Below are 21,097 nucleotides of genomic sequence, written 5' to 3'. Positions count from 1 at the left end.
ACATTCCCAAGTCACTTCAGTAGAAAAACAGACCAACATGGAGAGTTTTGGAAATCTTGCTTCTGTTTCTAAGAATTACCAATACAATACCTTTTCCTTGTGAAATTTTTACAAGCTCTTAAAACATACTCAATAGGGCAATTAAAAACAGATGAGGGTAATATTGTAAATATTAAATCAGTTCTGAGATTGTATTTGCATATTAAGAGATGCTTATATTAAAAAATATGGCATGAAAGGCTTCATTTTCCAAACCTGCCTTTAAAAGGTGAAAAGCTGAGGGTATGGCCGTGTTCCCTGCTCTTCCAGAGCCTGCACACCTGCAGATTGGAGCTTGTGTGGAAACCAGAGGAGTGTGGGTGCCTGTCTAACTTACCTGAAGAGGGATTTCAGACCTGACATTTCAAATTAGGGTTGTTTTTTTTTCAATTTCAAGGAACATAGGGGACAGGACTGGTGTAGTGATAGACCACCCCCATGAAAATTTCACATATTAATAAAGTTATTTCAGACTGTACTTAAAAAGAGTTTCTGATTGTTATGTTGAGGCATGGAGTCTTAGAATAATCAAGTTGAAAAACCCAGGAGAGTGAAAGGATTCAAAGGTGTAGCTCTTGTTAAATCTCTGGGCAGAGACCAAAAGATAGTGTGCTGTTGAGAATAGCTCTGTTAATCAGTGTCTTAAAGACTCTGACATGCTGAAGTTGTATCTTGATGAACTGATAAGGCTGCTGCACTTAAAGGGAAGGAATTAAAGTACATCCTAAAATCCTGCTTGCATATGTATTACTGAGCTACTTTGGTGGTTTCCCATAATCAGGGAAATGTAGTCTGAGTGCACTGAGGTTCTGCCAGTGCTCTGATCTGTAGATTTTTTAGCTTTGCACTGTGCTGCAGAATCTGCCTTTGAAAGCTGTACTGTCCCTGACCATCATGGTGTGATAGAAGTGCTGTCCCCACCCTCTCCTGAATAAAGCCATTCCTCCTCACCCTGGAGGAAAACGCTGCAGAAACCTTTCTAGACACAAACATTATTAATTTCTTTTAGTATTTTAACTTGGTTTTCTGCTCTTTTTGTTAACTTTGATCAAAGCCAATAATGAAATAATTAGAATTAATGAAATAATGAAATATTTCATGTAGTATTAGAAATAATGAAATTCTTCCTTATTTCCAATACTACACAACTATGATAGTTACACGGTTTTTGTATTGTTACAGTTTTCTTGGTACCATTTGTGTTTTCTTATGAAAATGAATCAATGAAGTATACCATCTGGTATAAGGACATCCTTGCATCTTAGAAAGTCAAGATGCTTCCTCATGAGAGAAAGTACAAGCCACACTTTCTTTTCAGCTTGGACCATACTCCACCTGGCAATTTAGGGAGAATTCACTGAAACTTGTCATTTTAATTTTAACTAGCACTGTCTTGCTGCTCACTTGTTTTGTGGCATGGTGTGTCTGTGCTGAACACCAAGATGTTAACTTAAAGTTGCACTACATTTTGTCTTGAGAATGAACAGCCTTTTCTTCAAATAGCAAAGTTGTATTTTAGGCTAGATTTACATTATTAACAGAACAAGTAGAGAATATGCAGTTGTCATTTCTATGACCTTAAAAATACACTAATATTGAAGACAGCAAACATTCCATTACAGCTTGTGCTGCTGGAAAGTCAAATTCAGGCACCAAGTTTTCTTTCTTGGATGAGATAAGATTCTTATCACTGACATTGCTGCTGAATTTCATTTTCAGTAGGGGATGAAGTTTTCACATCACAATAGCTAAAATCATGTCCATACACTAGGTCCTTCTGAGAGAGTGGTTCATGAACTGTGACAGCACTCCATGTGTTCTTCCTCAGGGATTTCTGTAAGAGTTCTCTCATTCTCTTGTTTTCTTTGGCTGTGGATTCCCACATGATTTCAAGTTCCCCTTCTGTTTTCCTAGGAAAAAAAATGAAGATAAATTTTAACTTTAACAATGTTTCAGCAGTAAAGAAGTACAGTATGTGGATAAACAAATTAGAAATAGCCTGTATTTAGGTGCCTGATTGGAATTCATTCCTTTTTTGCTTTTGAAAAAGCTCATTAAATGTAATGCTGTATAGGATATGACCAGAAAACCACCCATTATGTAACAAGTTGGATTAAATCTGCACACAGAGCAGTGCATGTGAGACCCAGATATTGTGACTGTCCCTCCTGCACTGAGGCTCCCTGGTGAGCACAGCTCTGCCCCTGGTCACTGCCCAGAGCACTGTGCCACCCCTCTGAGCCCCAAGGCTCTGCTCAGTGCCAGCCTCTGTGCTCAGCTAATGCATTTTTGGGGCAGCCAAACCAAAGTGATATCAACTCCGAAGGCAGACAAAGCCCAAGAGCTTGGGTTTCCTTTGGCTCCTAGTGTATGTCAAAATACAAAATAATAAGGAAATGAAGATCAGTTGATGTGAAAAGCACAGCTGATGCATGGAAAATGAGCACACATTTTAATACAGAACCAGAGGACACAGGCTCAAGCTGTGTCAAGGGCAATACAGGTTGGATATAAGGAAAAAGTTTATTACAGAAAGGTGATAAAGTTCTGGAATGGCTGCCCAGGGAGGTGGTGGAGTCCCCATCCCTGGGTGTGTTTAACAAAGCCTGGATGTGGCACTGGGTGCCAGGGTTCAGCTGAGCTGTTGGGGCTGGGTTGGACTTGATGATCTTGAAGGTCTCTTCCAACCTGGTCATTCTGTGAATTTGTGTATCTGAACTCTTCTTGGAGGACTACTTTTTAAGCAGAGCTGAGAGATGCAGAGGCAGAGAGTGCAAACTGGCTTTGCAATGAGCAGTCAGAGCACACTGCAGTCCCAGGTAAGGCTCTGCAGTGTGGCACCACTACACCACTTGCAGTCTGGGACTTCACAGTTCAGCTCTTTCCCAGCTCAGCATCTGACAAGAAGCAGTAGCATCTCAAGTGTAGTTACACAAGGGGATTTTGTTTGAAAATTTTGACCTGATTGAAATTTAAAAATGCATTCATTGCTTAGGGAGAGAGTGTCTTCTTGCTAGTCACAACCTCCCTTCCCTCCCTCAAGGAATCTGGATTACAGAGCAGCTTGGTTGCTACAGCTGCTGATGCTCTGTGCATCTTTCTCAACACCAAAATTTCCTTTTCTCTACAGCTGGTTTGCCTTTTGAAACACAAGTCTTTGCCACTTGGCATTTAAAACTAGATACATGTGCTGTTTCCAGATGCCTTTAGACAAAAGGCATTACATTCATTTCTTATTAATGTAGGCTATTATTAATTAAATAAGTAAAAATAAAAAATTAATTCAACACCTAACCTAGCCAAAATGAAGGATTTTATAACTTGTTAAGAGTAAGCAAAATTCCAGTGCTCCACTGATGTTTGAGGATGAAAAAATTATTAAATGTAGGTTCTGAAAGATTCCTCTTTAAAAAAGACATGCCCTCATTGAACTAAATTCATCCATCCTTAAATCTCAGAATCTTATTTGGGCTGGCTCAGGAATTCATTGTCATCTCTCCTGTAACAGTTTATTTATATATTCCTTATCACCAAGGTTTTTATTATGGTTATAATTTCGTATGTCACCTCAGAGATAAGAGAGCTCCTCCCCCTTGCCTGTGCACAACTGCAAAGCTTTTCTGCTGTGGAGCCTCTTCCAAGGACAGTTTTATGCACTTTTCAAACTTACATTCTGCATCCAAAGCACAGCAGCTGTGACTACCTTGAGGTATTGTTTCTCTGCAGAAGTTTTATGAAATAAACTCTGACCCAGAAAACTCATAAAGGTCAATGACCTGTCAAATAAGACCAGAAACATCTAGGAACTTGTTTTTAACCTTAGGTTCACATCATGAACTTTGTTTATATCTCAAACCTCTTATTTAAGGAAAGGTTGTAATATTGATATCTCTTACAGTTACTCAGTGACTAATAAAGATTGCATTATCAGTTGCCTGAAAACCAAAATGCTGTTGCTTTCTCATTAAGGGTTGCTGGGAATTTGCAATCTTGTCTAGCAAAGGCTGTAATTACTGATAAGGCTCTAAAGAGCAGCTTCCAGTAAGGGAAATCTGTTTATCTTTAAAAGCTTTTATTTATCAAAAGTTCAACTATATCTATATGTGTTTCTTCTGAAAACCAAGTAGAAAAATTCTCATCCCTTGGATGCAATGGGTAAGTAGTGGAACCCTGATTTTTCTTATGAATTTAAAGAATGCAGGAGGGGAGAAAATTTCAAAGGCAAGTAATCTCTATTATATTTGCTGAAAGCCCATGCCAGTTTGGAGTACACTTGTTAAAAAGAGAAGGAGAGAAGCAGCATGGATACATTCCTTTGTCTACTTGTGAGCATGCTGTGACTGCAGTGTAGGAGTGATGGGGGTAGGACAGTCAGGATGGATGGAGATGAGAGATCTCTGAAACCAGGTTTTGGAACTTGGGGTTTATTGCAAAGGGCCTGGGTGCAGGGCCCTGCTGGGAGCTGCAGCCACAGAGAATAAAGAGAGTGGGAAAGAGAGAGAAGGCAGGAGCGTGGTAAAGAGGATGAGAGAGTAAAAGAGGTAAAGGGTAAAAGAGAATAAGAGAGTAAAAGAGGGTAAGAGTGAGGTTCCTGTTACAATACCATAAATGTTCTTCTGTGTTGAATATCCTAATTCTCACTAACCAATCTAGTACAAGATACAAATCCTATAGCATTTACATACAGCCTATAAGAATCACTACATTACCATACTGTGTTACATTTTAAACCCTAAAAACTCCTCTTTGGGCCCTTCTGCCGAGCTGTAGGGTCTGCTCTGACCCTTGGGCCTGTCTGCAAGCAGAGGGTGTTGTTCCATCAAAAGGGGATTACCTTCAGCTGGCCACACCATTGTTTTCCAGCTGTTCAGTAACTGAGGTATCTCAAAGCTTGCTTTCATTTCAATCTCACTTATAGTTTCTATATTCTCAAAACCCTTTGCCAGGCAATCACATTGATAAGGCTTTCCTGTTTCACCTTCCCCAGCAGTGCAGCTGCTGTGCCTGTGGGCACACAGGGGCTGGGCAGGGCCCTGTTTCACTGGGCTCCTCCTCAGCTTCTGCTCATCCCTCTGCAGGCTCTCACTGAAAGCACCAGGCTCTTTCCAGATCCAAACTGGGATTTCACTTTGCTGTTCAAGAGAACTTAGCAGCAACAACAGGTACAGTATGCTTTTATGATAAACAATTTCATGGTGGTAGTTAAGACAGACTTGCCCCAGTTTCCTGACTCCATATTATTAAACTAAATGCATGAGCAAAATAAATGATATTAAATAGTTTTCTGTCTTCACCTGCTTACAGTGATTCATCATATCTCCAGCTAGATTTTAAAGTAAACTGGCTTTTCTGCTTAAAATGTGGCATGCTACTCTGATTTTCATTATGTAACAGTGAAATTAGAGAATAAATATTGATTGTATGCACTTATCTTAATGTCTGTGTAGGCATTTTGCACAGAAACATTATCAGCTACACAGTATTCTGGACTAAAAATCTACTCTGTAAACACAGCTAGTCACAATAAATTGAAATGTTTGGTACCCTCCTAGCACTAAGGGACTTTAGTTGCTAAACTACAGATGATGAGCAACATCTGAACTACAAATAATTTTCCCTTCCTTACTCCTGTGACTGTGTGAAGGGAGAAAGAAAATAATAAACCTTGTAAAATCATAAAAAAAATCAGAAAAAGCAGACTAAAAGACATGTTTAGCTGATAGGCATAAAAGAGTAGATACACATTTGGATTACCTTGGGAAACTACTTTATATTGCAGTACTTGAGAAGAATAATGGAATATGAAGAAATTAGTTCATGTGAATTGTATCAGCCATGGTGTTAGTTGGTTTATTGATTTTGTTTCATAAGCATAAAAACTTAATATTTCTTATAGAGTTGTAGAATTTAACTGACTGCTTAGTAACATTTAAAAAATTTTAATCTACATTTTTTAATACAGTAATCAAAGGAAAACAACAAATGATGAGGTTAACTAAAATACTACTTGGAAGATTACAGTAAAAATTCTTTTTTACTTCTAGACTTGTGTTCATTATATTAAATTCTAATAATTACTGTTAAGATTTAACTACCACCAGAAAAAAGCAGTCACTCATTACACCACTCAATAATGCTGGAGACTACAGAAATGAAAGACTAATCTTGATGGGATTAATCTTGGGCTTGTTTCCATAAACCATTTTTCTTCATCATCCTACAATTAAATGGACTACAGTGATGCAGTTCCAGGTGCAGATCCTGTTTCTTAAAAGGAAGCTGCAAGTATTAATTGTGTGTGTTTACTGAAAAATAAAAGGAATTATTTTGGACTGAAAAGGTAAAAGTGATTTAGTGCACTGTATGGAAAGTGTAATTAATTATTTTACACATCTGTGCAGCATTATCTAATTTGTCTGCTTTGGGGCTTGAAGGGTAAATTTTGAATTATCCATATTGTGGGATTTCAAATTTTGCTCTATCCTACACTGAAAAAAAACCCCTCTTTATTTAATTGTTGTTCTGTACAGTAAAAAAAATATACCATGAGCCCAGAGATATGAAAGCCATTTAACAGTTTAAAATCCTAAGCAAATATTTTCAGAGAAATGTGAATCAGTTCTTCTGATTCTTCTTCTTCTTCTTCTTCAATCTGTTTTTTAATGTGAATTTTAGAGATTAATGGAATCTTCATTGTACAACTTTGCTACTTCCACCTGTTTAATTGCACTGTACAAAGTAACTGAGAGGGACCGCACTGATACAAGGCAGATGATACCAAGCCCTGTTTTTCTATTGTCTGTTAAAATCTATTTAAATCTATTATTTCACAATGGCAGTGATGACTTGAGAAATGACTGCTTATTACTTTTCTTTAGTTGTAAACTGAAACTGGGTTTTTTTACGCTGATAATGCAAATGTGCTATGAAGCTTTCCACTATCAGAGGGAAAAATACTTTTAAAGGACTCTCTATTTAAAGGATATCTCAACACTGCAGTCATAATCTTCTATAAATCTGTTCCATTTTCTTCTCTTTATTTTGCACATAGCCAGTCCAAATCACTTGTTAACAGATCAGTAAGACAGACTCAAAAGAAAACAGATCTTTGGTGTACTCATCAGATTCCCTTCATTTCCTACTATTCTGAAAACTGAGGGGTATGAATGGGGAAGTGTTCAGCCTTTAGCAGAAGGTGCTATTAAAATAAATCAACATATATTTTGATTTACAGAATCCTTTCAAATTATCAAAGATTCACACAGATTGATACCTTTCTCAGACTCATACCCTTCTTAAGAAGTTTTAAGAACAGCAGCAGCCATTCAGAAAAAATTCCTCCTTCCAAAGACCTTTCTTTGGAGAGCTGGCAATCACGAGCAGGGTTTCAAGCATTCTCATTTTCATGTCACAGGAGATGGTTTGTTTCCAGCTCTGCTGGAAAGCAAGTGCTGGTGGCTCTGTGCAGGTGCTTTCCTGTCACTGACATATTTTATGAAAATCCTTTTGCTAGGATTTTTCTCCTGAGAAGCCTCAGAAAAGAAATGCAAACAGTAACTATCTGATGGCTGTGGGATGTGGTCTGGAGATGCTTTACCAACAGGTTCATCTTTGATAGGTTGCATGTGAATTGTATTTAATTAATGGCCAATGACAGCCAGCTGTGTCGAGGCTGTGAGCAGTCACAAGATTTTTCATTATTATTCATTCTTTTCTAGCCTTCTGATGAAATCCTTTCTCTATTCTTTAGTATAGTTTTAGTATATCATTCTTGTAATGTAATGTAATGTAATGTAATATATCAGCCTTCAGAAACATGGAGTCAAGATTCTCATCTCTTCCCTGGGGACCCTCAAACACCACCACACTTTCCCTTGTCCCTTCCCCTGCCTGTGCCCCCCTCACCTGTTTTGCTCCAGCACCTCCTTGAGGGTTTCCTGTTTGTCTTGCAGCAGTTGCTGCAGGTGCTTCTTTTCTTGCTCATACTGAGCAGTCTTCCTTTCAAATTCCTTCTCCTGCTCACTCATCTTGAGGTGGATATCTCCAAGCTTCCCAGCTGCTTTCTTTTTATATACCTGTAAGGGTTAAAGTTAATAGATAAAAGTGGGATTATAGGAGAAATAAGGACAAGTCATTCCCAACAAAAGAAAGAGTTAGAGATACTGATTTTCAGATTTTCAGTTGAATCTTTACATCAATGCTCAATTATGCCAGGTAGGTTGCACTATGGGATTTTTTTAACCTATTTGTTAATTTGAAAGTATTAAACTTAATTTTGTTCTGCATATAAAACTACTGTGTACAATGAATATCACACTGTATGTTTATTACCTGCAACAAAAGGTTTGTTTTCCAAGATACAAAGCTGCACTTACAGCACAGGTTGCTTACCAGTCACACTTACAGTACATCCCATGAAAAAGTGTTCCTGTTTTGTTAGCTGTTTAATCTCAGTAATTAAGAGGAAGAAAAGAATACCTTTGCTTGCTGCTTCATGTATCAGTCTTCTTGTTCAGTGAAGCACAAGTGATTTTTTGATTAATGGCTATAGTAACTAAATGATAACTAATGACTGGTCTCATCTCAAAAATAAGAAATTAGTAACTTTGCTTTCTCAACTAACATACTCATTAAGTTGCATAAGCACACAAGAAAGTGAAAACTGGTTTGTGTATTGTTACACATTTCTAGATGCTGCTGCTCTTGACGATACCAAAATCCAATATTAACTTAATTTTCTCATGATTACAAATAGAATGCTAAAACTGTTATTTTTCTCTGCATATTGTGATGTTTCCTACAGGCTACAGAACAGAGTTTTGAGATAGAAACACCTCCTTTAATAAAACTGTAAACTAATTTAGAGAAGCTTTGAAAATACTGCTAATATAAAGTTTTATTTCAGGTGCTAATCCCTAAGGCTTTATCTTCATCTGAATCAGGAGAGAAAAATCTGAGTTTCCCTTTTGGGAGGAATTTAAAAAAAGCCATTTTTAGACATGCTGTATATAAGACTATATAATCCTTCCCACAAGGTGTTTCCTTTTAACACTTGCAAAATGTGTCATTGTGAAGTTTAATTTCCTAGAGGTAACAGGATAACAATAGGTAATATTTACCTAGGATATCAGTAATTCAATCTTTAAGGCTGACTTACATAGGGTTTTTGTCCTATTTTTTCCCTGACAGTTCTAATAGAAGAATAAGAAGCCTGAAAGTTAACCAGTACCCAGAGAAGCCTCCAAAATGCAGAGTAACGTTATGGAAGGCTACAAGTAAACAAGTTCCTTCTGAAGAGAAGGCTGCTCAGAGCCAGCCTGGAGGAAGTGCAGAGTGTAGGAAACAGCTGAACCTTCCCCTGTGGCAGTAAAAGGCCCAGCACGTGCCAGGCCCAGCCAGGTGTGACTGAAATGCCCTCTGCAGATTAGATGCCTGTAAAAATTTCAAAGAACAAGAGCAAACTTCCTCTCTCTGCTTTATCACAAGGAAGGAAGGCTGGTGAATTGTAGCACTGGTGAAACCCTGCTTTCCATCATGTGCTGACCATCTGAGGTGTGTGTTTTCAGCTGCACTCTGTCCTCCCCAGCCCACAGCTGCCTCTGCTGGCTCTGCCTTTGCCAACTGCAGCTGAGTCCCGTGTGCAGAACGGTTGCAAAATCAGAGGGAAAAAGTGCACATTTTTCTTATGATTATAGTCTGAAACTAGGTATGAGTGCTGCTCTGTTCTGATCGATTATAAGTCTGTAAAATGCAGCATGGGCAGCTTGGGCACACTGACACAGGCAGCTGCTGGCACTTACAGATCCTTCACACCTTTGAATTGTTCAGGATAACCTATTACTGTGAAGTGAAGCAGGAAGCAGCAAACAGACTGGTGGAGGTGACAGTTTTCAGGAAGAGGATGGTAACACATAGCTGGAAATCATAATATTTCCCTCCAGAGATGGTCATGGCACCCCATGTACGTAGCAAGCAGGATAAGGAATGATCATAGATGCAGGTGCTGGTACTGAAGGGGACATAATTTACTCCTAGGTGGTAAAGAGACAGTAAAACAGACTGCAGATGATGTAGAGGAAATATGTATACATGGTATTTTTGGGTCATTATGCTGTCATTCTGGGTCTCCTAGGAGGCCCTTGGCTCCTGGGTTGGTCACAGAGATCTTGGAAATGGATGATTTTGTTGCAGTCATGGAAAGATAGGTTCTGGACACATAACCAACCTTCCTGGGGATATTAATCTCCCTGATTTTTGGCAGCACTTTTGTGTGAGTGGCAGTGTGTGCAAGTCATCTCCTGAGTTCACAGCTGAGTGGAGAAGTGTGAGGAAACTGAAACAGCTTCAGACAAAAGCCAGCACAAATTTGGGCACATTTCTCTCTCCTCTGCACACAGATCAACTTATGAGTGTGAAACAGAATCCAGTGTTTCCTGACCAGTAAGATGAATGCATTTCCTTTCAATTTTGGTTACACTTTCTGTATTCTATGCAAACATGGTTAACTCTGGGAAATAAGCTACATAGTATACAAAATAGTGACATACACCGGAATAATTTAGAGATTCTTTCTATACATCAGCTAACATCACAAAGTGTGAAACATTTTGAACACAGAAATGAAGGGAATACAGGTGTTGCAATATTATATGCTGTACTACCTGTGCCCTTGTATTTCCTGAGTGGTAACTTGGGACAAAAACAGGGGTGAATTCCTGCCCTGAAAATTAAAATATTTAGGGAAAAAATAATCCATTTTTAGGACTGACAGAACAATGGAAGCAGTTTCTTAAGTGGCTGCATTTAAAAAACCAGCAATGCTCCATGAATTTTCAAGGGTCTCATACTGGAAAAATCTAGAGTCTAACAAAGCTGAATGAATACTCTGGATAGAAAAGCCATGTATGCAGCAAGACTTCAATCAACCCATGGTATCCAGACACAAAGCACCTTTCCCTAAGTCCAGATTAATGTTGACAGGAACATGGCAAAGGAACACTGGTGATAGGAACATTGTCTCCTTCATATGTGCTGGCATAAACAACTGCCTATACAAAACAGCAAGTTCTGCAATGAGTACATGCAGTTCTAAATACACTGCTCCTCAGTGATCAGGAAGTGCTAGGAACAAATCTTTATTGCTTTCTCTTCATCAATCACCATTTTGTACTCTAAATGCAATAGGGAGCAAGAGGACAGGAAAAAAATTAAAGCCAAATTAGCAAACTTGCATGAAAATGAGGGCAGTTACAGCAGGAGATGGTAGATGTCTTCAATACAAAGGTTGTTTCTGTTTTTACTAAAACCTCATGACTAACAAAATTATTATCAGATAGAGATTCAGAATGAATGAACTTCTTGTAACTCTTTTTATCAACAGTGTGTGTGCATAATTTAAAGATTAATTACATTTGCAGTAAAGGAAAGGAAAAGGTGTGTAATGATGAACTGGATGCAAATTCTGTTATCAGAGATTTACTATTCACAGTTGTAAGTCCAAAACCCTGGATTGTTTTCACAGACTTTCTACTAGAAATGTTTGACTAAAATACTTCATAAAAAGACAGATTTTTCTGTGTTAGCTGTCCCTTTTGCACGAAGTTGAAGGACTCCCTGATGAGACAAACATGTCCAAGCTCATATTAAAAGAGAACAGTGCAGAATTCTGACTGTAAAGAAACAGTTTTAATACCAGAAAGATTGGCTTCCTCAAATTCTTGCCATGGATCATCAAACTGCTTGGTAATTACAATTATGAACTACAAAGAACTCCCAGGGAACCCCAGCCAAAGTACTACCTTGGGTTATCATGCTGAGCCCAGCCAAAGTACTACCTCAGGTTATGCTGACCATGGCACGAGTCAGTATCTCTCAGTTCACAGGATCACAGAATGAATTAGGCTGAAAAAGACCTTTGTGATCATGAAGTCCAACCCATGACCTAACACCTCCTCATCAACTAAACCATGGCACTGAGCACCACATCCAGCCACCTTAAACAGCTCCAGGGAGTGACTGCAGCACCTGCCTGGGCAGCCCACTCCAATGCCCAATCACCCTTTGTGTGAAGAACATTTCCTAATGTCCAGCCTAAACATCCCCTGGCACATCTTAAGGCTGTGTCCTCTTGTCCTGTCACTAAATGCCTGGGAGAGAAGAGTGACCCTCACCTGAGCACAGGCACCTTTCAGGCAGAGAGTAAAAAAGTCACCCCTGAGTCTCCTTTTCTCCAGGCTGAGCAACCCCAGCTCCCTCAGGGGTTCCTCACAGGGTTTGTGTTCCAGCCCCTCTCCAGCCTCGTTGCCCCCTCTGGACATGTTCAAACATCCCAAGGTCCTTCCCAAGCTGAGGGCCCAGACTGGACACAGCACTGGAGGTGTGCCCTCAGCAGTGCTGAGCACAGGGAAGGATGATCTCCCTGCTCCTGCTGGCCACACCATTCCTGATCCAGGCCAGGAGCCATGGGCCCCCTTGGCCACCAGGGCACTCTGCTGGCTCACGTTCAGCTGCTGTTGGCCAAAACCCCCAGGTCCCTTTGTGCCTGGGCACTGCCCAGCCACCCTGTTCCCAGCCTGAAGGGGGTTTTGTGGCCAAAATGCAGGACTGGGCACTTGGACTTGTTAAACCTCACCTTGTTGGACTTGGCCCATCTATCCAGCCTGTCCAGGTCCCTCTGCAGAGCCCTCCTACCCTCCAGCTGACTGACACATGCTCCCAGCTTGGTGTCATCTGCAAATTTACTGATGGTGGAATCAATCCCCTCATCCAGACCTTCATGGAAGATCCTGAACAGGAGTGATCAGTGCCCCAGCACAGAGCCCTGAGGGACATCCCTGGTGCCTGGCTGTAAGCTGGATGCAGCACCATCCCCACCACTCTCTGAGCCATCCAGCCAGGTCTGAGCCCAGCACAGAGAGTGCTCATGTCCTGTTGGGATCTTTAGCTGGTCAGAGTGACCCCAAGAAAAGAAAAGTCTCTTTTCCCAGTCCAGTGGTTGAAGGAGGAGTCAGGGCTCTTCATTTCTCAGTCTCAAGGTTGTTTATTGTTCCTTATCTATAAAATTCTTTCTCCTGCCCTGCCAAGGTCCATCCAGCAGGACAGTTCCAGGCACTCTGCCTGCCCCCAGGGCAGTGTTATGGCTTTACACTAAAAACTACATGTGCAATGTTTACAATTACTGTCCAATCCCTATCACCTGTGTCAGACAGTGAGCTTCTACTCTAAACCAATCTGTAAGTGCCAACATCACAGCAGAAGATGGAGGCCAAGAAGAAGAAGGAGAAAGGCTGGACACACCCAGATCCCTCCATCTTACCCCCCAGAATCCCCATTCTAAAATCCCCAAAATTGACTTTCTCACCCTGTGATAAATGCACTATCATTCTGCTTAATTTGTCTTGCCTTGCAGATCTTCATCTAAGGTTGGTAATTTGCTCCATGGGTCATAATCAAACCCACAGGGGCATCCTGGGCTCTGTGCCAGGGTCTCTGAGCCCCCTGGCTGCCAGAGGGATGTTCTGAGTCCTGACACTGTCCCAGCCCTGGGCTGCAGCTTTTCCATGAGTGAGCTGTGTGAGACAGTGAGACAAAGGCCTTGCTGGAGTCCAGGTAGAAACATCCCCAGCCTTCCCCACTGTCACAAACACATTTTATGAAAAATCTTTTTCTTAGGACTTTTTCTTCTGAGAAGCTGAGAGGCCGCAAGAACAAAATGTAAACATTGATTATCTGCTGCTGTGGAATGCAACAGGTGCATTTGGGATTGGTCTCATGTGGTTGTTTCTAATTAATGGCCAATCACAGTCAGCTGGCTCAGACTCTCAGTCAGTCACAAGACTTTATTATAATTCCATTATTTTCCTTTGCTTGCAAGCTTTCTGATGAAATTCTTTCTTCTATTCTTTTAGTATAGTTGTAGTATATAATTTTCTTTAATATAATATATGTATCATAAAATAATAAACAGGCCATCTGAAACAGAGTCAACATTCTCATCTCTTCCCTCGTCCTGAGACCCCTGTGAACACCCTACCCCACATCCACAGGTGGGTCACCTGGTCCCAGGAGATCAGGTTGGTCAGGCAGGTGCTGCCCCTCCTAAGCCCACGCTGGCTGTTTCTGATCCCTGGCCATCCTGTGGGTGCCCTGGGATGGCACTCAGGGTGATCTGTTCCATAACCTTGCCGGGCACCCACGTCAGGTTGACAGGCCTGGAGTTCCCCAATCCTCCTTCCAGCCCTGCTTGGGGATGGGCTCACATTGGCACCTCCAGTGCTCTGGGACCTCCCTGCTGAGCCAGGACTGTTGGTTTTGTTTTTTCAAAACTTTTGAAGATAATCCATACATAAGTCTTTCACATAACATTGGCAGAGATTAACTACTTTTCTCATTAAAAAACCCCAAACATTTCACAATAGATATTTATCTTAGAAACACTGCTTACCTTTACTTTTTCTTCCAATCTTCCTAAGCGCAGGCTGCCTTCTATAATTTTCTTGAGAACACCCTGATTTTCATTTTCCAAACATCTGGCCTGCAACCATGCAGTAAACAAAGCCACATGTAACCATTCTGTCTGTTTGTCAGGGCAGACAAAATGCACACACTGAGGGAAGCAGCAATTCCATTTTGAACTCCAATTGTCTGAAGAACCAACATGGATAAAGAGTCCTGGAAATTATTCTCAGAACAGCTCATTAATAATTTGTCAGCTGACTGTGAATACTATGTAGCAGTGTATTAGCAGTACATTATTCTGAAATGAAACATACTGTAAACCCAACCAATTCTGTGATTTTTTTCCTACAAATCTAAGTATGCATTAGTAGGGATGCCATTTTTAAGCATGAGACTCATCCTTTAGGTCACATCTAGCAGTCTGCTCTCAAACAAGCCCTTGAAATGAGCAGGGGTTCAGGCAAGGATATTTTTAATATGGTATGATTAATATTGAAAAGCAGATATCCCAGAGATTGAGATCTAAGAATTCAGTTCCCCTAGTTTCTAGGAGATATTTATTGTGCTCAGTTTCACAATCCTGAAGTACAGTTTGTAGTGGACAAGGATTTGAGCTGTGTCACCATAGTTCTCTCCTAGAATTAGGAATTAACTGCTCTATCTTTTTATCCAATGCTGATGACAACCTTTGTCTACTACTTGAACAAAAGTAAAAGAAGTGTTATTTTTACAAAGTTCTGTGAAATTATTTCAGATTCAATCTGAAGACAAAAGCATGTATATGAAAAATTGAAATTGTGCCCAGTATCCTGTAAAAGAAACAAAATGGGTTTACAAAAAGCCCAGAAACCTCCATGCCAGGCACTTCCACTAAAGAGAAGTTGTTCCAAAACTCTCAATCAGCCTGTCAAAATGGCTGCAAACCAACAAGGAGCAATAATATGCATCCACAGCAGACAGTCCATACAGACAAGGGTAACAGTCCACCCTTAAGACTCAAAACATATATTAAAATTTTATGATACTGTGCTATTTTTAAATACATGTAGCTGTTTTTAAATACATGTGGTATTTTGAAATACATGTAACATCAACTTCTAAAACTAGGTTAAAAAAATCTTTTAAACTTGTCAAGTGCCATTTCAGACCCTAATGCTCATGTGAATTAAGGCTTAATTATATTACCTCCAGAAATAAGGGTAGCTGCTTTTAATTTCTCCTCTAGAAAAAAAATATTTCACTGTTCCTATGCTATTTGCTACAATCTACTTAAATAGAAATAAATCCTTAAACTGGAATTACAGCTTTATTCTTTGATAATTCAGATTAATAATAACTTGTGCCAGTAGCATGATAACTGTGTGAAATATGAGTTAAGTCACATTAATTATTTAAAGGTAATTACCAAAAATACAAGATGGTCACGTTCCTTAGCTATCTTCTCCACCAGCCCAATAAGGTTTGCTAGATAGTGATGGGCTGCAACTTCTTTTTCCATTGCTTCCTCCAGCTGCACTTGCAAAAGACCAATTTTCTTCTTTAATCGTCTGTAAAAGAAAAGGGAAAATCTTTGGATTGGGACTTAGTAATGGCCTTAAAAAACTTGTATCACACATGCAAATCAACATGTACAAGTCTCTAACAATCATACATACTGTTAAAAATGCACTGGCTCAGAATATTTACAGTGCCAATAGCATCATGTTCTGCTTTTTCTTTACAATATGTCATCTGAATAACAACAGTAACAATGGTTCAAAAGAACAGTTTGTGCAATGGCTACAAGCTCATATTTCTTAAGATATAGAATAATAATACTGTATTTTTAAAATGTTGTGAAATCCTCTCTAAGCAACCAGGTGCATAAGAAGATCTGCAAATAGTAAAAGTCTTATTCTTTTGTAACTGCAAATTGGATATGTCTACTCATCTTATTTTCAGGTAAGTTCACCTAATGATTAATTGCTACGGCTAACTACTAACTACTAAATTAAAGATATATTCCTAATTTGCAAATAGACACAGAAAATGAGCATGAAAACATACAAAAATTAGCAAAACTTGACAACCAGGCCTCTAGACAGGACAAACATGTTCAGATAACATGGTTTTTTTTGCAGTAGGTAGAAAATACACATTATGGGAAGTCAGACGATTTTTACAGGTATTTCTGTTGTTTTTAGAAATAAAATTATTTCTGTACAAGAAAATAAGACCATTATAAGACCTGTTTGTCTTTTGAGTCAACTGCATCTCAGTTTCCAGGATCTTCCTGTCAGCCATGAAGTTATTTTTCTCTAAGAGCAGTTTCTTGTTTTCACTTTGCAGTGATGTTATTTTTCCCATTACAGCTTCCACCTCAGAGAGCTTTTTCTCCTGCTCCTGCTGTAAACAGCTGCAAAAACCAACAGTGTAGAACAGGTATCATGTACAGATCTACATCATGGGTATCTACAAGAAGATACCCATGTTGAAGTTATGAAATAAGATACACTGAGAATGCTCAATGTTTCCTGGTGACATCGGAGAGGTATTACAATCTCATATCAAATTATTCAAGTAATCCCTTCTGACTGCACTTAATTTAAATAATAAAAATATGCTGCCCAGATGTAATTCCTTTGTGTTTTTTTTTTTTTTTCAAATAAATTACTATCAACACCAAAATACAAGGTCTGAGGACTTCTCAGGATGGCACTGTACCATGAAACAGTAACCAGCATTATCCAAAGGCTTGAGAGCATCAAATATATGGAATATCTTCACAGAAACATTACTCTGCAGATTATGCTGCACAGCAGCACTTTTGAGTTGTGATGTTTCATGTAATTTCCATATTGTAACAATTACAGAAACTTACAACTTTTGGCTCAAAATTTCAGGATTCTTTAGACATGTTCCAAAGATGGGAACACAAGGATGAGAACATTTTATATATAGTACTGAGAGAAGCAAACAGATTTGACAAAAATGGTATTTTTAATGCCTCCTATTCCACTATTCAAAATGGTACAATTAGCAGTAGGTACTATATGGTAAAAACACATCTGCCAATATTTCTAGAACTGGGATTTTGTAATTGTAAATGTCTCTAAAAACTAAGACAGTGTTTTTTAAAGACTTCTTTCCCTTTTTTTTGTGCTTTGGTGGTTACCTTGCTGGATTACCAGCATAAGTTTCCTTCCTACAAAGTGCTGTGTGTCATGTGCATGCCTTGCACCAATGTTTCTCCATATGTGCACCATAAGTAAATTCACACCTTTTTAAATCATTCACTACAGCCAAGTGCTCCTTTTCTGGTATTCTGCTGTCCACTTTGGCTTTCAGCTCTTCACATGTAGAACACAAAGCTTCCAGCTGCTTCTGGTACTCTGCTATTTCCTCCTCTTGACTCTTGTTCTTATCTTCTAAGATTACTATTTGTTTGGTCAATTTTGAAGCTTTTGGAAGGAGGGGAAAAAAGTCAAATGTGTATAGCAGAACTAATTCAAGCACTGAGTGAAACTTTAACAAAACCATTACTACATTTATTCCTAGTTGTTTACAACATTATGTAACAGAGCATTTGTCAGCAGTTTGTGTTTTAACAGTTTGGACTTGACTTTTTGCTGTCTCAAGCAACTTGGTTTGGAATAGTGCAGAAACTTCAAGAGTACTTCTTTTCAAGGCTATAAGCTCACTGAAATGTCATTTTACTCTGAAAAATTCTGATTCAGTTTGAAGTGCTCTTCAATTATGCAAATGACTAGGTTGCTGTTTAACAGTTCTTCTCACTTTTTCAGAAAAAGTCAAAATTGAGTATTTTTATAGTGTCAATAGGTGATAATGACATTTTTTTAAGTATCAGTGGACATCCACAGCTTGATCTCTACTAATGTTACCTACATTCAAGGACACTTTTTAGACATATATAAGTTGCAAAAAAACCCCAGCCAACCAAAACCAAAACACTGCCAAGCTTGCCAAAACAAAAAAATGACAATAGAAAACCAATAAAAACCTACAAAAATCACAACCTGCAGTACCACCTTTAGTGTAATTCAGATGAATAGCAACTCAAGCACTTTTACCTTCTTGAACATGCTGTCTGTGACTATCTTTTGCTTTAGCCTGTTGAATTTTGAGTTGCTCCATCAACACTGCGTTTTCTTCCAAGACAAGCTTGGCCTGAGTTTGCAGCAGCTGCCTGCAATGATAAATGTAAATAAAATATAACTCAGATGTTATGTCCAAAGAACAAACACAACTGATTGTCAACAGTGTAAACTTAAAAAAATCATATTTGAACCTCTTTAAAAAACAGATTAAAAATCCTTAAAAATCCAAAAAAAAAACTTGTTCCAACCTTCTTGTGAGCAGAAGCTAACCCACAGTACACTCAGAGCAGGATGAAAACTCTGCAGTGGCAGCAAATCCTCTGGGCAGCAGGTCTGGCATCAAAACCACCCCTGTGCACTCCCATCCCAATCCCAAGAGAGAGAGGAGCTGAATCCCAGCCAAAATCTCCAGGATCTCTGCACTTCCCAAGGGAAAGCCCCACAGCTAAGAGACTGCAGTCAGCTGCACTCTTCCTCCTCCTCCTCCTCCTCCCAGCCACATCTTTTAAGTATCAGTCATTCCCATCTCTTAGGCAACAAATGGGAAAAAAATTAATAAAAAAAGAAAAATCCTAACATCCAACAACTACTTAACTTCATTATGCACTGTCTCACTTAACTGCATTTGCATTGTCTCACTTCTCAAAAACATCAAATTCTTCTAATGCCACATTCCAGTGCTATTTGGTATTAGTGGAAAACTGATGCCATTGGCACACTGTAAAGGTATGTAACCTGCAATACCTAGGACAGAATTACATGGGCTCCCCCTGCAAAACTCCACATTCATATTTAATCTTTACTCTAAAATTATTCCAGGCATTGCAGATCAGCATTGTTCCAACATGACAGTTGTGATGCTATTATTTCTTCAGAAAAACAGTGTTTAAAGAAAAAAAAAATCCCTAAGTTCTGTAATTTTAAAAGTTTGCATGCAATAAGCATGCAAAAATAATTTCTGAGTTTGAAATTAATTTCTAGGAATATAACTTGCCATTCTGTAGGACTAATGAAGTTATTTAATTGCCCATGCAAATCTTCATTCTCCTTCACCAACTCTTCAACTTGTGCTTTAAAATTCTTCATATCCTCCTGGAAGACAAAGGATTTCATATAAAGTTCTTTATAATTATTTTGCTTTAATTTTTACATCAAGAAAAAATTTTATGAGTACACATGCTTAGGTGCCTTCTAGTTCTTGTCATAATAGAATATTATCTCACTACTCACTCATCTCTAATGAGTGAGTGCATTCAGGTGTGCATATTTGATTTCTAAATTGGTTCATTAATCTAGTAATAGTTGATTAAAAATAATACTGATATGGTGCCACATTTTTGCAAGTTGCAGACCCTCAGAAGAATTCTGAAAATTACTGGATGACACTCTCCATTTTCAGTAGGAGTGACATGGATTTGGATATGGTAAGACAACACAGTGAATTTACAATAATACAAAAAACCCTTGCTGCTTTCTGCTTATTTTATGGCTGAATTTTTTGAAGGAAATACATTTCTTTTTAAAACTCAGAAAAGTTGTACTCTGAAACAAATAGCTATTTTTTCAAAGATTCAGTGACAAAAAATGCTTCTAAAAAGCAACAAGAGTACCCAATCTTTTAATACCTAGAAGTAAGTATTCTTCTACCACAAAACCCACAAGCAGCTGCAAGAGCACTGAGTTCCCATCATGAATGACAAAAATTCATTCCACCAGTGACTAGTTTATGTTTGCTCTATTTTCAGAGCATATCTTACATATGTCAGTGTAGTGCATGCTCCTAAAAGTGAACAGGCTGACAAAAATAAGCAAGCCAAGTAGGATAAAACAGCACAATACTATGCATGGAAAAGAATAACAAAGTAGCTTTAAATTTTAAGCAGACAACAGCATTGGTAAATCCTTCTAAAAATTTGGTAATTTTTTTCTGCTTTAGTGGATATTTTTTCTAAATGGCAACTTGCCTCATGTTCAAGAATAAAATCTTCCTTTTCTCTTATTCTATCTTCATATGCCAACAGAAGAGGTGACAAATACTTCATATCCAACTTAAAAGAAAATTAAAAAAGAAATACATGTAGATTAATTACAAGCACACAGACCATTATATGCAGAATGATGCTGCAGAAACACCTCACAGTACTGTGTTAGCAGCAAGATTTGGAAAGGAAAAGATCTCATGCTTTACTTGCATCTTTCTTCTAAAAAGCAGCTTGAACTTATCACTATATGTAACACAGCAGAATATGGATGCAAATGAATTCAAAACAAGATTAAAACACTATAGTGAATACTACTGCTAAAAAAAATTACCCCAGATTCATTACTAAGTGGGAAGGGAATTTTTACACTCTCAAATCTGAACCATTAAGACTAAATACATTCATATGTGATTACTGGCTGTTTTGGCTAAAAAGAGAGAGCAGGAGAACTTTCCCACTCTGTATAGTTCTCTGTATAGTAACAGTGAGGAAAGAAAATATCAGATCTGTTTAGTATTTCAA

At 38.7% G+C, this 21,097-nt stretch overlaps 1 protein-coding gene across 6 annotated transcripts in view; it reads right to left on the bottom strand.

The window, feature by feature from the left end:
* Positions 1–42: 42 nt before the first annotated feature.
* CEP89 (centrosomal protein 89) overlaps positions 43–21,097 on the bottom strand; it is a 34,710-nt gene continuing 13,655 nt past the window's right edge. For 4 of the 6 annotated variants that reach the window (XM_074551078.1, XM_074551082.1, XM_074551081.1 and 1 more), the window contains 9 exons: positions 20,558–20,641; positions 19,584–19,685; positions 18,567–18,678; positions 17,756–17,936; positions 16,724–16,891; positions 15,902–16,043; positions 14,483–14,572; positions 7,945–8,114; positions 43–1,949 (listed from right to left, as the gene is read on the bottom strand). In XM_074551078.1, the coding sequence (XP_074407179.1) occupies positions 1,727–1,949; positions 7,945–8,114; positions 14,483–14,572; positions 15,902–16,043; positions 16,724–16,891; positions 17,756–17,936; positions 18,567–18,678; positions 19,584–19,685; positions 20,558–20,641 (1,272 nt within the window). In that variant the 3' untranslated portion in view covers positions 43–1,726. The remainder of the gene's footprint in view (positions 1,950–7,944; positions 8,115–14,482; positions 14,573–15,901; positions 16,044–16,723; positions 16,892–17,755; positions 17,937–18,566; positions 18,679–19,583; positions 19,686–20,557; positions 20,642–21,097) is intronic. The other 2 variants (XM_074551080.1, XM_074551079.1) reach the window with 2 other exon arrangements.

This window comes from Zonotrichia albicollis, chromosome 13, assembly GCF_047830755.1.
Source record: "Zonotrichia albicollis isolate bZonAlb1 chromosome 13, bZonAlb1.hap1, whole genome shotgun sequence".
Lineage (NCBI taxonomy): Eukaryota > Metazoa > Chordata > Aves > Passeriformes > Passerellidae > Zonotrichia > Zonotrichia albicollis.
This window is presented reverse-complemented; position numbering and strand designations above follow the sequence as displayed.